Genomic DNA, 16,941 nt, shown 5'->3' with positions numbered 1-16,941 from the left:
TTTTTTAGAAAGTATTGCTATTCCCCCCAAATAATTATTGATTAATGTATTTATCATTTTAAAATGTTTTGCGGGTCCAAAATGAATGTTGTCGTTTACATGTTTCATGCATGTATGTATCCCCTCCCCCACTCCCTATTTCTCATCATGTAATGTACCTGATTGGATTGGATCTAGTGCGACATCTAGTGGCTGAATCGATAGCACCTTTGAAAATATGGTGCTCTGCCTTGGTGTCTCTCCCTCTCTCTGCCCATCATTCACAATATATACACATGTAAAAAATTGTATATATATATTTTTTTTTCTTAAATTTTGTACATTATGTATATATTGTGAATGATGGTATTGTAATTCATTCTAGAGCTAGTAGAAAGTCGTCGTCGTCGTCGTCCCCCCCCCCCCCCCCCCCCCCCCCCCGCACCCCACACACTCACCTCCCCAGACTTGAGCTGCGGTGGTTTCCCGTCGAACACGTACACAGGTTTGATGCCGTACTCCAGCATGCGGATGGTCCGGTAGAACATACCCATCAGGTGGCTGAGGGGGGGGGGGGGGGGGGACAGAACCGTTACCGGGACGTCACGACACAGGCGAGCATGTTAACGGACAGCCCCCCCCCCCCCCCCCCCGTTAGAAATTAAAAGGGATAGCTCTTGATTGTTGGAGCCCTAGCCACATTTCTCACTCCCCGATGATTATGTAGATCAGTAGACTGAGTCCTTTCTCAGCAGCACAATGCACGCTGTTCCTCACACTAGCTCTGGATAGTTAGCCACAAACCAATGCAAAGTCAATGGGGTCGCGCTCCTGTATGTACAAGCTGACTGAGAGGCTCACTGAAATCTACCTTTCTCTCACCTTGCCAAGTGAGAAATAGGGCTAGGGATCCAGAAAGCAGAACTAAACAATGTTCAAAACAAACCCATTTAAAAGGGTACGTTCAGAAATGTTAACCCCTACCTAGCCCCTTTCGTGACCGTGATGCACGCCAACAGGGTTTGGCCGAGTGAATCCACAGTGCCTCGCTCCCCCCCCCCCCCCCATAGGAAACCACCCTATTTTAACTCTGAACAACTGGTCCGACGCGAAACGTTCGTTACACAAGTATCGCAGAGACATTTCAAAGGTACTCACACCACAGTTGCACGAGGGTCTTGGACAGAGAAACGGCAATGGTTTGAAAGCTCGGCGGCGTTGCTAATAAACATTTTAAATGATTTCTATATAAACGTGTGAACAGCGAAGAACGTACGGCTGCTCTCTCCCCCGACGCCGCAATGAGGAGGAGTAGGGTATATCTGCAGAGCCGCACTGCCGTCTCTCGGTGATGTTTACATGTTCTCTGTCCAAGACCCTAAAAAAATAAAGTGCCATTTTCTGTGGGATGGTGTGTGTGTGTCTGCTGGTCCCGGTCTCTCAGTCTGCTGGTCCCGGTCTCTCAGTCTGCTGGTCCCGGTCTCTCAGTCTGCTGGTCCCGGTCTCTCAGTCTGCTGGTCCCGGTCTCTCAGTCTGCTGGTCCCGGTCTCTCAGTCTGCTGGTCCCGGTCTCTCAGTCTGCTGGTCCCGGTCTCTCAGTCTGCTGGTCCCGGTCTCTCAGTCTGCTGGTCCCGGTCTCTCAGTCTGCTGGTCCTGGTCTCTCAGTCTGCTGGTCCCGGTCTCTCAGTCTGCTGGTCCCGGTCTCTCAGTCTGCTGGTCCCGGTCTCTCAGTCTGCTGGTCCCGGTCTCTCAGTCTGCTGGTCCCGGTCTCTCAGTCTGCTGGTCCCGGTCTCTCAGTCTGCTGGTCCCGGTCTCTCAGTCTGCTGGTCCCGGTCTCTCAGTCTGCTGGTCCCGGTCTCTCAGTCTGCTGGTCCCGGTCTCTCAGTCTGCTGGTCCCGGTCTCTCAGTCTGCTGGTCCCGGTCTCTCAGTCTGCTGGTCCCGGTCTCTCAGTCTGCTGGTCCCGGTCTCTCAGTCTGCTGGTCCCAGTCTGCTGGTCCCGGTCTCTCAGTCTGCTGGTCCTGGTCTCTCAGTCTGCTGGTCCCAGTCTGCTGGTCCCGGTCTCTCAGTCTGCTGGTCCCGGTCTCTCAGTCTGCTGGTCCTGGTCTCTCAGTCTGCTGGTCCCGGTCTCTCAGTCTGCTGGTCCCGGTCTCTCAGTCTGCTGGTCCCGGTCTCTCAGTCTGCTGGTCCCGGTCTCTCAGTCTGCTGGTCCTGGTCTCTCAGTCTGCTGCTCCTGGTCTCTCAGTCTGCTGGTCCCAGTCTGCTGGTCCTGGTCTCTCAGTCTGCTGGTCCGGTCTCTCAGTCTGCTGGTCCCGGTCTCTCAGTCTGCTGGTCCCGGTCTCTCAGTCTGCTGGTCCCGGTCTCTCAGTCTGCTGGTCCCGGTCTCTCAGTCTGCTGGTCCCGGTCTCTCAGTCTGCTGGTCCCGGTCTCTCAGTCTGCTGGTCCCGGTCTCTCAGTCTGCTGGTCCCGGTCTCTCAGTCTGCTGGTCCCGGTCTCTCAGTCTGCTGGTCCTGGTCTCTCAGTCTGCTGGTCCCGGTCTCTCAGTCTGCTGGTCCCGGTCTCTCAGTCTGCTGGTCCTGGTCTCTCAGTCTGCTGGTCCCGGTCTCTCAGTCTGCTGGTCCCGGTCTCTCAGTCTGCTGGTCCCGGTCTCTCAGTCTGCTGGTCCTGGTCTCTCAGTCTGCTGGTCCCTCAGTCTGCTGGTCCTGGTCTCTCAGTCTGCTGGTCCTGGTCTCTCAGTCTGCTGGTCCCTCAGTCTGCTGGTCCCGGTCTCTCAGTCTGCTGGTCCCGGTCTCTCAGTCTGCTGGTCCTGGTCTCTCAGTCTGCTGGTCCCGGTCTCTCAGTCTGCTGGTCCCGGTCTCTCAGTCTGCTGGTCCCGGTCTCTCAGTCTGCTGGTCCCGGTCTCTCAGTCTGCTGGTCCTGCCGCTCGGAGGCTCCTCATTCTCCTCCCGGAGGGCAGGGGTGGTGGGTGATGTCGCCCGCCGCGATGCAGGAGTGCTTTGCGGGCCAGGAGGTGTGTGTTGTAAATGTCCTGGAGGGAGGGGGGGGGGGCACCGCCGATCCTCTCAGCAGCTTGTTCTGACCGTGCGCTGCAGCTGGTCAGGAGGAGGCTCTCGATGACGGTGCCCCCGCGGTCGAAAGAGCACAAGACGGGAACTGAGGCTCCTCCAGCGCTGTTGAGCTTTCTTGGCCAGTGAAGTGATGCAGTGTTGGTGTTCCAGGAGAGGTCCTCTGTGATGATGTGCACACACCCAGGACTTAGGTGCTGCTCACTCTCCCCCCACGCCACCGCACCGTTGATGGTCACTGGAGGAGGGTGTGTTGTGTGTTGGTGTGCAGTCGTGGGTCAGTATAGTGTGAAGAGTAGGGGGCTGAGCACTAAGGCTGTTTCCCCGAAGCCTGTTTTTGGGATTCGAACTTCGTCAGGGTTTTACGAACGAACGTTCGAACCTTCGTTTTTAATAAAAATTCAAAAAAAATATTAAAATAATTCAAAGTTTAAATTTCTTTTTTTTTATATCCTCAAACTAAATCCTCAATTTGAATAAAGTGATTAATCTGATTAAACGAGTCTCTTTTTTATTAAATCAACTTTCTTTAATGAATATAAAGTTTTTTTTAATACTATAATATTAGTGTAGCCTACTAATCTTTATCTGCAACTGTGAAGTTTTTAAAAAAAATTTATTAAAAATAAAAAAATTCTAATTTTGATTTAGAATTCGAATGTTAACATAGCGAACGAACGTTCGAACATTCGGGCTCAGCCTTATGAGTCAATATAGTGTGAAGAGTAGGGGGCTGAGCACGCATCCCTGGGGGGCCCCAGTGTTCAGGATGATGGTGCTGGATGTGTTGTTGGTGCCGACCCGAACTGCCTGTGGTCTCCCGGTCAGGAAGTCCAGACAGCAGCCAGGTGCACAGCGAGGTGCTCAGCCCTATAGAAGGTCCAGTTTCTCTATCGGCTGTTGGGGGATGATGATAGTGTTAATGCTGAACTAAAATGTATGAACAGCATCCTGGCGTATGAGTTTTTTGTGTCCAGATGGGTGAGAGCCGAGCGGAGATTGCATCATCGGTGGACCGGTTGCGTGTAGCTTTTTTACAACGCTTTGTGTTCTGTGTAGGAGTGCTGTTGAGGGCTTCAAAGCCAGCATAGAAGTCGTTCAGCAGAGTGGTGTCACTGGCACAGCAGGTCTGTGGTCGGGGTTTGTAGTCCATGATGGTCTGAATCATAGATATATATATAGAACACTAGATAGCTTGAGGCGGAGTCACCAGCGTCACTGAACCGCCGCCATCTTGTGAGGGCCAGCCTTGAGTGAGAGTGAGTGAGCTGCACAGACAAAAATACTCATAACTCGCTGAAATATTGACAGATTTACAAACGGGTTGGTTTGCTATAAACATCAAATATGTGGTTATGATACTGCATACTTATAAAAAAAAATTAAAGATGTTTTTTTTTTTACAAACCGCTTGAATCATAGCCACGTTAATAATGCTTGTAATAAACCAAACCGTTTGTAAATCCGTCAATATTTCAGCGAGTTATGAGTATTTTTGTCTGTGCAGCTCACTCACTCTCACTCAAGGCTGACTCGAGCAAGATGGCGGCGGTTCAGTGACGTCGCTCTCCATTGGCCGGCAGCGCGGGTAAGCTATCTAGTGTTCTATATATATATCGATGGTCTGAATCCCCTGCCGCCACCGGCTCCTGGTGTCTCCGCCGTCACTGAAACGGTGCTGCCCCATCCTCTTTGCGTATTGCCCGTTTTAATTTTTGATGCCACGGTCCAAGTTGGCCGTGGCTGTTCTCGGGCCAGCCTCGTCGCCTGCCCTGAAGGCGGCGTTCCGGGGCCCGCAGTAAACCATGGACTTCCCCCCCGTCTGTCAGCCATGGTTTCTGATTGGGCCCTGTACTGTGATGGTCTTGGTCTCTGTGATGTCATCGATGCATTTACTGACGTAGGCAGTGACTGTCTCTGTATATTCATGGGTGTTGGTGTGATGGTTATAGTAGGTGGCTGCCTGCCAGTCTGTGGTGGCAAAGCAGTCTTGAAGTGTTGAGGAGGCCTCCTCTGGCCAGCCACACCCGCCGTACCTGCTTCTGAACTGGTCTGGTGACTTTAGCCCTTGGCCTGTATGCTGTCGAGTGTATGTTAGTATATTAGGAAGAGTGCGTGACAGAGTAGAGGACAGAAAGAAGGTTAGTGTTTTTTTCCCATTTCAGATTTTAATTGAAGAAGTGTGTCTTTAGTCGACGGCGAAAGATTGGTGGTCGGGTTTCAGCTGTCCTAACTGTGGTGGGCAGTTCGTTCCACCATTGTGGAGCGAGGACCGAGAATAGGCGGCTTCTCTTTTGATGACCCTCCCGGAGCTCGGATAGGAGTAGGTCTGAGGCGGCCGGAGGATGTAGAGCGGAGGGGTCTTGACTTGAGGGTGTGTAGTTAGAGACCATTGACCGGAGGTAGGTGGGGGAAAATCATGACATTGCAATCCTGAATCATCTATGATTGTAGTTTGACAATTTTGTTCGCCACAGACTGCACATTAGCTAGGAAGAGGCTGGGTAACAATGGGCGATGGGGAGCTAGCTTTAGCCTAGCCCACAGTCCCTTTTTTTTTTTTTTTCTTTTTTTTACTCTCGCTAGTTTTTAGGTTATTTTACATTGTAGCGCTTTGCTGATTTGTTCCACAATTATAAAGCGCCCCTACAAATCGCATATATTATTATTATTGTAAATTGTACCTGGTGGTGTCCCCATCCTCATTCTGCACAGCATTACTGTTAGTGTGTTATGCATGTACTGTACATTGTACGTGGTGGTAGGCTTGCTGTGGTAGTTGGTGATACCGGTGTTACTCTGTGTTCAGGCTCCACCGAGTACATTACTTGCCCCGCCACCCCCCACCAGTGTCTACTTTTCTTTTAATGTTATATAGATAGAAATAAAACTAGGGATGTCCGATATTATCGGCTGATATTGGCATGCAAATGTAATATCGGAAATTATCTGTTTTTTTTTTTTTTTTTTTTTATTTATTTACCCAGGCAAGCAAGTAAGAACAAATTCTTATTTTATTTATTGTGAAAAGTATGCATAATGTGTTAATTCCACGACAAGAGATATGTAATGTTAATTACCTGAAATGATTCCGATGTTTTTGGCGGGGGAACCCCCGCATATATCGGTATTGGTTAATATCGGTATCGGAAATTAAGAGTTGGACAATATCGGTATATCGGTAAAAAAGCCAATATCGAACATCCCTAAATAAAACCCATTTAGTTCGTTTTCACATATCAGAGCCCACATTAAAAAAAAAAAAAAAAACACTCATTTGTCAAATACTAAGTGTGTTATAAAGTGTGTAAGTCAGTCAACATTGGGTACACCGAACATGTATTGAGAGTAATTTCGTAAAAAGTTCGGTGTCACCGGTGTTGTCGTAAGTTTATCCGTCATGGGAAATTCCACATCACCGCGGCTGGCAACCCCACCTGGTGGTCTCTCCGTCCTCGTTCGTCAGCGCGTTACCGTCCTGCCGCACGGCGATCAGGAACTGATAGATACACATGGAGGCGTCAATGGCGATCTTCCTCCCTGTGAACGGTTCATCGAGAGAAGCAACAGCAGCCGTCAGGCAGGCAGGACAACAACAGATACACGCTCCTCCGACACCTCAGTACCTCACTGACTAGGGATGGGTACCTTTCACATTTGAACCGATACCGGTACCGGTACCTGTGAATCGATACCGGTACCCAACGGTACCTTTTTTCGGTACTTTAGTCTCAAGAAATTTAATTTACCTACCTCAGTCGTAAAAAAAAAAATCCAAACTTCAAATAACTACAATTTCGACAGTTTTCGGCTTGTCATTGCCCCGACTGCTTTGTTGTTGAATCAAGTCAAATCCTAGGTAAGCATATATTGTGCGTGTGAACGTTGACATGAAAAGAAAAAAGTAAAAAAGTACCGAATTCGGTACCCATCCCTATCACTGACCTCCTCCACCCCTACACTCAGTCACGGTGCCTGCGATCCACGGACACTGGTCAGCTCTCCATCCCCCGAACCAGACTGCGGACCTTCGGGGACAGAGCTTTCAGTGTGGCAGCTCCCACCCTCTGGAACTCCCTCCCCGCAGAACTCCGCACCGCCCCAACTCTGGACTCATTAAAAAAAAACTGCTCAAAACCCACCTCTTCAACTTGGCCTTTAACCCCTAATTTCTCACTTTGTATGTTGTGTCTGTCCACTATGTTTGTTACTTTTGTTATCCCCCCCCCCCCCCCCCATGTAAAGCGACCTTGGGTCTTTTGAAAGGCGCTATATAAAATGAAGCTATTATTATTATTATTATTACTTCACTGCCGACACCGATTCTGACTAAACTTCCAAGCATCGTCCAACAGAGTACCAATACAAACCACTTGTTTCAATGAACAGTGTAGACTTAAAAAGGAACACGCCAACATTATGGGAAACATGCTTACCGTCTTCTCCAGAGTCAAGACAAGAAGATGGATATAATTGTCCTCTCCGTGCGTTCAGAAGAAAGCTATCCGGCTGCAAGCTAGCCTAGCTTAGCACAAATGAATGGAAGCGGATACGGATCAGCTAGCCTAACTGTTGGCCAAAAACACCTCTCCTGGTGTTTCAAGCTAGGCTAGTGGTCCATATCGGCTTCCATTAATTTGTGCTAAGCTAGGCTAGCCAGGATAGCTTTCTACTGAACGCACGGAGAGGAAAATGGTATCCATCTTCTTGCCGTTTCCCTTTTTAATAGAATGAAGGGTTGTTCCAACACTGACGACATGTTAAATCATGTGCCTTTTCTGCAGCTCAGCTGTGACAAGAAGAACCCTCCCTCTTGAAATGAGCCATTCAGAATTGCAGCTACAATCGCCATAGCTAGCGCTAGTAGGACCTCGTATGCGCATGATGTGAAGAGATCTTGGTAGAATGAGTGTGTGACAAGAGATGGCAGCTTGCTCCTAAAAGGTTGGCGGCTACGTGGCGTAGTGGGCAAGGCGCTCGCCACAAAATCTGGAGACGCTGGGCTTGCCTGTTCGAGCCCAGCGCTCCACATTTGCTTTCAGTTTAGCTGGTCGTCCGTACTAATACACATTGGCCGTATTAGGGGGTGGGAAACTGATGGGTGGGGATCGGGCGTTGTGGACAGCGACTCCTACAGGTCGGTTGGTGCGCCTGCGCAGTAGAATCAGGAAGTGTCGGGGGCAGCGTGAGCCTCCCACGCGTTACTCCTCGCCACTGAGAGATCGAGCTGCGCAGGTGAAAAGATGCGACTGCTGTTACCTCAAGTACCGGAGGGGACTTGTGCTATGTATGACTTAGTCCACATTGCAGCCGGCTTGTGGGAGGCAAGAAACAGCGTTCGTGACAGGGGAGGGTTGAATTGGACGATACGAAATTGGGATGGGAGAAAATATAGAAAATGGGAGAAAAAGTGGATAAAAAAAAAAAAAAAAAAAAAAAAAAAGTTGAACCTAAAATATGTTTCTTACAAAAATGTTAACAGTATGATATCATGATTTGTATGCTATTGCCGGATCTCGAGCCTCGTTTGATCTGGGACATCTAGTCGGACGGTTAGATCTGTATTCCGTTTCGACGTCACAGGCTTGTTGTGCACCGCTGCTGGATGGTGTAGGAGTGGCTCGCTGGTTACAGGCACAGAAACAAGGAGTGGCTCGCTGGTTACAGGCACAGAAACAAGCCATCGAGAAGAGGACTGAAACATTGAGCTGAACGCTTTTATCCAAAGCCACTAGGGCTGTCCCCGACTAAGGATTTGGATGGTCGACTATGATTGGCCAAAATGTGCCGTTAGTCGACTATTGGTCGACAAAAAAAAAGTAGAATATTAAAATAATAAAAAAATAAATAATAATCATTCCATTTGGGCTGTGGGGGTGCTTAATGTCTGAAGGAGTCGACTGAAGGCTTCTTGTCCTCTGCGAAAGCATGCAATTGGTCCACTGATGGATACATCTTGATATTTGTCTAGTCTAGTGTGTTCATTAGATGGGTGAAATCCTCTTTCAGTGCCTCTGTGCCTGTTTTCTTAGGCAGTTAGCCTGTGGTATGCGTGCCATTAGCGTTAGCCACGCTTGTTCTAGGCCTCTTTTCTTTTGGAAAGAATGATTAAAAAATATATTATATATTCGACTAAGAGGTTGGCCAGTCGACTACGGCTCCTTTCGACCGATTAGTCGACTAATCGACTTATAGGGGTCAGCCCTAAAAGCGACTTACAAGTTTTGTACGACAAGTCATCAGGAAGGGCACAACTCTAGATAGTAAAGGGTTATTAACCTTCTGTTGTGTGGCAGTGAACGGGTTAACCGGCTATCGTGTGGCAGTGAAAGGGTTAATAACCTTCGGTGTATTGTCGCAGTGGAAGGCTTAATTGTTTGGCAGTGCGGCGGTGAAAGGGTTAACAAACATATTATCTAGGCTTACGGTTCACAATGACTAAAAATATATATATTTTGTTTTTTCATGTAATGAAACGCCATAGTGGACCTTTAACGTGAACTGGAAATTACGTCGCAGATACCGTCTCAAATATAACTGCATATAATCCTCCATTCTATATACCTATTCATACACCCGCACATACCCATATAACTCTGTATGATAGCATGTACAATAATGCTGTATATATACCGTATACATATATTTAAAGTATTTTTTTGTATCCACATCCGTCTGTATATACCTGCATATTTAATCGTTTTTTACATACCTGTAGATATATCAGTACTAGTACATATCCCTTACCTACTCTTACTAGTCACGCTGTTGGCCAGTATGACTTACTACCAGTGTCTTTATACCTATATCACTGTGCATAATAACACTGTACATATATCTGATTAGCACCATAACTCAGTACTAGTAGTAGTCATTTATATATTTTATATCCAGTTTAATCACCTGTACATTGTATAGTGCACTTTACTGTTCCATCTGCACACTGGTTGGATGCCAAACTTATTTTCGTTGTACTGTATTGATTGATTGATTGAACATTTTATTAACAGATTGCAGAATAGGTACAATACAGTACGGCTCAATACACACAATTGTTAAGGGGATGCAGACCAGAGAATGACTTTCGTCTTGTTTACATCAGGGTCCCCCATTTTCAATTCATCATAATAATCATGTACTGCGACAAAATGGCATCCAATGTAATAAAAAAAAGTCAACCAACGAACTAGATTCTTGTACCGGATCTCCTCTCTGGTAAACAAGAATACCCTGAAGACTCTGGCAGGGGCACTCATTCAAGGGTACTACGACTATGCTTGCACCTCATGGTACCAAAGCACCCCAAAGGCGCTAAAAACAAGATTACAAACATCACAAAACAAACTGGTCAGACTACTGCTTGACCTTACTCCTAGAACCCATGACTGATTGATTGATTGAAAAGTGTATTAACAGATTGCAGAATGGGTACAATACAGTACGGCTCAATACATACAATTGTTAAGGGGATGCAGACCAGAGAAAGACTTTCGTCTTGTTTACATCAGGGTCCCCCATTTTCAATTCATCATAACATATATGACATACATGACATACAGATACAGTACTGCTCCATCTATACATTTATGACATATCAGATTTGCAAATACAGTACTGTTTGTGATACAAAAAGAGTCCAGAAAAGAGAGTATATACATTTGACGTAGAAACTGTACATTGGAGGAGGTTGGGTGGGTGGGGGCTGTACATTGGAGGTGGGGGGGTTTGGGTAGTAGGGTGTTCCACATTGATGTGGCATAATTGCGAAACGTGTTTAGTCCCTTGTTGGAGCCGAATCTGGGTTTCACATGATTTGTGGAGCTCCCTCTGGTGTTGTGGTCGTGGTATTCACAGACCTTTGGGAAGTAATTTGACATGTACATGGGTACCTTAGTCGTGTAGTGTATCTTGTAGACCAGGCCCATTGCAAGTTGCTGTACTCTGTCGTCTACTCTAAACCATCCTAGGTTGTCAAAGTGGGCAGGGGTGAGGTGGGTTCTAGGAGTCAGGTCAAGCAGTAGTCTGACTAGCTTGTTTTGAGATTTCTGCATCCCCTTAACAATTGTGTGTATTGAGCTGTACTGTACCCATTCTGCAATCTGTTAATAAAGTTTTCAATCAATCAATCAATCAAACTAGCTATACCTACCAAAATAGTTTTTGATATCTTGTTCTTTTATGGCGCCAGGTGCCTGGTCGGCAATCAGCTTTGCGAGGCCTAGAATTCCCATTGCGGCAGAAATAATGGAACTCTTTGTACCAAATTCTGCAAAACAATGAAATGGTAGTCAATACATCATTTGGGGGAAGGACACAGTCACACACACACAAGGCGAATATCAGGTGGAAATTCTGCATCATGTTGACGTTATTATCTCAATCTTGTTTCGTGTATAATATACAACGAGGTGGACAACAACAGACAACGTTGCAAAAACGAAATATAAACATTTAATAGTTGTACAGTTGTTGGCTCACCAGGCGGCTGTTGTTGTGGAGCTGGTGGTGGTTCTCGCGGGGAAAATGCGACGGTTTCGCGGGAAATCAAAAAGTAGACATCACCAGTGGAAAGTTCGAGCGCGTCGCAGCGTCAGCAGCAGCTCATCGATGATGCCGCGATGGATCAGTTGGCCTGCGTGTGTATACGGAAGTAGGAGACGACATTTGATTGGTTTGTTGGATTCAGGCAAATCCGGTCGAAAGAATACAATATTAATTAAAAATAATAATAATAATAACATATTTTCAAATGATTTCAATCAATAAATTGTAATGTCTTTTTTTTTGCAAAAATATAAACACAAAACACCGAGGTAACGGAAACGTGGAGGTGTGTTTTATGTGTCGCCCCGCCCCCTCACCGGAAAACTCACCCCGTAGCGTCGATATGTTTTATTTGTTAAGGTGACGTGGAGTCGGTTCTCCAATTCTTCAACAACCCCTGCTTCTCATGTGTCGATAAAAGTACTCACTGTTCCCGAATCTGCGCACGATCATTGCAGTAATAGCTGGACCCAAAACTGGGAGATGTTCACAAGATGTCCATAAATAATATCTAGATCTTGAAGCTGTATCCGGAGGAGAGGAGAGTCTCGGGGCCTCTGGAATCTGAAGAATCCAGTCGACAGGCAGGTTTGGTCAGATGATCTGCAGAGTTACACACACAGGATGTATTCGGTAGATCAGGATTTATTAATAACACCGTAGTCCTACCGACTAAATTACTCCGTGGTTGAAAACTTTATTACCAGATTGCAGAATGGGTACAGTTACACTACAGCTAATAAGGGGATGCAGACCAGAGAAAGACTTTCGTCTTGTTTACATCAGGGTCCCCCATTTTCAATTAATCATAACATATATGACATACAGATAGACAGTACTGCTACATCTATAAATTTATGACATACCAGATTTGCAAATACAGTACTGTTTGTGATACAAAAAGAGTCCAGAAAAGAGAGTATTGTAGTGATTGTAATGGTATATGTAGAGTGAGGATGGGTGATATGGAAATTAATATATTTCAATAACCTATCATATGTTTTAGCAGGTATGTTATGTCACATCTTGAATCAGTTTGATGGTTGACATTTGAACCACATGGTAACGGGAAGTCTGCTGCGACATGGAAATATATGTAGTATATATTTGTCAAACAGTTAGCCTCTGGTATGCGTTTTGATTGATTGATTGAAAAGTTTATTAACAGATTGCAGAATGGGTACAGTACAGTACAGCTCAATACATACAATTGTTAAGGGGATGCAGACCAGAGAAAGACTTTCGTCTTGTTTACATCAGGGTCCCCCATTTTCAATTCATCATAACATATATGACATACATGACATACAGATAGACAGTACTGCTACATCTATACATTTATGACATATCAGATTTGCAAATACAGTACTGTTTGTGATACAAAAGTGTCCAGAAAAGGAGTGTATATACATTTGGCGTAGAAACTGTACATTGGAGGAGGTTGGATGGGTGGGGTGGGGTTGGGTGGGTTGGGTAGGGGACACACACACATTTTACACTGTACATTGGAATACTGACAAAGCCTTACTTGGTCATTTACTGTACAACTAGGTTAGGACATTTGTAGGGGCCAGTTTCGAATTGCAGTCTCACGTAGGTGTTTTTTGAGAGTGTTTTTGAAAGTGGGTAGTGATTCACATTCCTTTACAGCTTTGGGTAGGGCGTTCCACATTGATGTGGCATAATTGCGAAACGTGTTTAGTCCCTTGTTTGAGCCGAATCTGGGTTTTACATGATTTGTGGAGCTCCCTCTGGTGTTGTGATCGTGGTATTCACTGACCTTTGGGAAGTATTTTGACATGTACATGGGTACCTTGGTCGCGTAGTGTATCTTGTAGACCAGGCCCATTGCAAGTTGCTGTACTCTGTCGTCTACTCTAAGCCATCCTAGGTTGTCAAAGTGGGCAGGGGTGAGGTGGGTTCTAGGAGTAAGGTCAAGCAGTAGTCTGACTAGCTTGTTTTGAGATGTTTGTAATTTGTTTTTTAGTGCCTTTGAGGTGCTTTGGTACCATGAGGTGCAAGCATAGTCGTAGTACCCCTGAATGAGTGCTCCTGCCAGAGTCTTCAGGGTATTCTTGTTTACCAGAGAGGAGATCCGGTACAAGAATCGCGTTCGTTGGTTGACTTTTTTTATTACATTGGATGCCATTTTGTCACAGGAAAGATTAGCCTCTAGGATGGAACCCAGGTAGGTAATTTCATCTTTCCTTGTGATAATATTGTCACCCACTGTAACCGAGAAGCCGTCGGTCTTGCTGAGTTTGTTATTTGAACCGAAGAGAATGGACTCTGTTTTGCCCATGTGTAATGATAGTTTGTTATCAGCGAGCCATATGCAGATTTTGCCTAGTTCCGAGCTGAGGGTTTTTTCAACCTGTAACTTGTTCTTGTCAGAGACCAGCAGGGCTGAGTCGTCCGCAAACAGGAACAAGTTGCAGTCACAAGCTGACGACATGTCATTTGCATAAATTAGGAATAGTAGCGGTCCTAGTATGCTTCCTTGTGGAACACCACAGCTCACTGTGAGGGGGGGGGGATAGGGTACCGTTTACTTCCACCATCTGTTCCCTCCCCTCCAGGTAGGATTGTATCCAGCTCACTGATAAACTATCAAAACCAATTGCTTTTAGCTTGTCAATCAGAATGGTGTGATTGACAGTGTCGAAGGCCTTTTGTAGGTCCAGCATGACCATGCCGCAGTATTTGCCACGCTTCTAGGCCTCTTTTTTCTTTTGGAAAGAATGATAAAAAAATATATATATATAAATATTTTTTATTATATTCGACTCAAGCGTTCCGCAAGGTCTCTATGGGGTTTTAAAGAACAAAAGAAAGAGACCCTATTCTCTTTTTTTTTTTAATCCTCTCTTTCTCAGATTTGTCTCTGTTTTTCTCCCCGTCCCAATTTTTGTCGTTGTGCCAATTCCCCCCCTCCCCTACCTGGTTGTTGTGCGCATGTTCTCCCACTGGTCGGTACAAGGGAACCCTGAAGTCATCCGCACGCTTCCTCCGACACATGTGGAGAGACAGCCAGTGGCTCTCTTCTCACCTGGCAGCGAGGGCTCTCATTGGTGAAGCGTAACGCGTGGGAGGTCACGCTGCCTTTCATCAAAAGTCCTGCCTCCGCTGAGCAGGCGCCCAGACCTGACCTCAGTGACCTGTAGGCGTCGCTGTCCACAACGCCAGTTTCCCACCCTCGACTTGCCCTCCCCCTAAAACCCAGCCAAACGAGTTAGTATGACGATCAGCCCAAGCCCCAAGCAATGCTGACTCCGGGAGTCGAGACCGCAGCCTCTTGCATTGGTGACGAGCGCAATGTCCGCTACGCCACCTGACCGCCTAAGAGACCCTATTTTAATATGAGGGGACCCCACACATGTGTCTCTGACCTCAATGTAGGTAAACGGCTATCAGTGTTTCTCAAAGGTTGCTTGCTACCTTACGTGCGGTGGTCACTGGCGGGGGGGTTCTGGGCTACAGTTATAAGTAGGGATGCTCGATATTGGCTTTTTTACTGATACCGATATTACGATATTGTCCAACTCTTAATTTCCGATACCGATATCAACCGATACCGATATATGCAGGGTTTCCCCCCCCCAAAAAAACTGAATAATTTCAGGTAACTAATAATTTCACTGGATGCATTCAAAAGGCTTTCTAAATGTAAGCATTATCTGTGCAAAATATGATCATTAAAAAAGTTAAAATTAACATTACATATCTCTTGTTGTTGAATTAAACCAACATGCATACTTTTGACAATAAATAAAATAAGAATTGGTTCTTACTTGCTTGCCTGGGTAAATAAAGGTTAAAAAAAGTGTGTGTGTGTGTGTGTGTGTGTGTGTGTGTGTGTGTGTGTGTGTGTGTGTGTGTGTGTGTGTGTGTGTGTGTGTGTGTGTGTGTGTGTGTGTGTGTGTGTGTGTGTGTGTGTGTGTGTGTGTGTGTGTGTGTGTGTGTGTGTGTGTGTGTGTGTGTGTGTGTGTGTGTGTGTGTGTGTGTGTGTGTGTGTGTGTGTGTGTGTGTGTGTGTGTGTGTGTGTGTGTGTGTGTGTGTGTGTGTGTGTGTGTGTGTGTGTGTGTGTGTGTGTGTGTACACGTACTTCTCTACACGTGGCTTTGAATAACAAACACTTCCAAAATAAAAGCAGAACAGAGAAAGCGCCCTCGGCTCCATTTGTAATAGTTCACACAGGATTATCAAAAAGCTGTCTTGAGGTTATTTTGTTTGTTTTTGTAAAGACTATTTTCATTGAATTTACAGAAAAGGTAATATATTTTTATTATTGCTAGATCCAAATGTGAAACACTGTGATTATTTGTATTACTGAATAGAGAGCCTATTAGGATGCTAGATCCTAATGTGAAACACCGTGATTTACCTTGCTATGCTCGCTCATGCCTGTATTTTTTATGTCTGTTCTATTTTATAATTTTTTGACTATTTTTAAACTGAATCATTTTTAACTATTTTTATTATTTGTGTTACTGAAAACTGTAAGCGGAGAGCCTATTGGGATGCTAGATCCTAATGTGAAACACTGTGATTCTACCTGTCTATCTTTTTTATGCTCGCTTATGCCTGTATTTTTTACTGTTGTGAAGCACTTTGAACTGCAACCTCTGTATGAAAAGTGCTATACAAATAAAGTTATTATTATTATTATTATTATTATTATTATCGTGATATACATTGTTATCGAGATATGAAATGATGACCCATAATATTATTGTGATAGAAGATCTTGACCATAATATCGCATGGCCCTAATGGGATGAGAGAGTCGAGTCAAAGCCGGTCAGATGGCTGAAGGTGGTGGCAGTATTTTGGGGGGGGGGGGATGACGGTTAACCATCTGTACTAGTGTGGTAGTGAAAGGGTTAATAATAAACACCAGGGCCCTCATGCATCAACGTGTTCTACGCACAGATCTGTGCTTACCCTGTGCGTACGATCATTTCTAAGCAAAGAGTGGGATTCATCAATTTCAACTTGAACTTGACTTCGTGCGTACATCTACGCACAGGTCAGACCTGGCGTACCTAGCTCCCAGTGGTAGAATATCGTTACTACGCATAAGCACTCCTCAGTCCTGCATTAGTTCCAAGGCGGAAATAAGCTTCCGTGCATCAGTGTTCAACTTCTGTATGACCCGTAATTCATTATAGTTCATTGTAAAATAGCGACAGTAGTGTATAACGGGCTCACACGCGAACAAGAGGTTGGCCTGCTTGTTTGGCACGGGGGGGCAGACGCAAAACACCAACCTCCAAACGCGATTAGATATTGTTTCAAATAAAAAGCAAATTATTTTGTGTGTCATGTTTCCAAATAAGATTGGTCACGAAATGCT

General features: G+C 45.7%; 2 protein-coding genes across 2 annotated transcripts in view; one reads left to right on the top strand and one right to left on the bottom strand.

The window, feature by feature from the left end:
- Positions 1-11,629, bottom strand: part of fen1 (flap structure-specific endonuclease 1) — a 28,882-nt gene extending 17,253 nt beyond the window's left edge. Inside the window, exons 1-4 of the mRNA XM_084326413.1 lie at positions 11,520-11,629; positions 11,191-11,307; positions 6,479-6,581; positions 438-540 (exon numbers count right to left, since the gene is read on the bottom strand). Of these exons, the coding sequence (XP_084182539.1) occupies positions 438-540; positions 6,479-6,581; positions 11,191-11,272 (288 nt within the window). The 5' untranslated portion in view covers positions 11,273-11,307; positions 11,520-11,629. The remainder of the gene's footprint in view (positions 1-437; positions 541-6,478; positions 6,582-11,190; positions 11,308-11,519) is intronic.
- A 294-nt stretch (positions 11,630-11,923) lies between these two features.
- tm9sf1 (transmembrane 9 superfamily member 1) overlaps positions 11,924-16,941 on the top strand; it is a 37,058-nt gene continuing 32,040 nt past the window's right edge. Inside the window, exon 1 of the mRNA XM_084326412.1 lies at positions 11,924-12,169. The gene's annotated coding sequence lies outside the window, so the exon portion shown is untranslated. The remainder of the gene's footprint in view (positions 12,170-16,941) is intronic.

Source organism: Notolepis coatsorum, assembly GCF_963971535.1.
Source record: "Notolepis coatsorum genome assembly, chromosome: 12".
Lineage (NCBI taxonomy): Eukaryota > Metazoa > Chordata > Actinopteri > Aulopiformes > Paralepididae > Notolepis > Notolepis coatsorum.
This window is presented reverse-complemented; position numbering and strand designations above follow the sequence as displayed.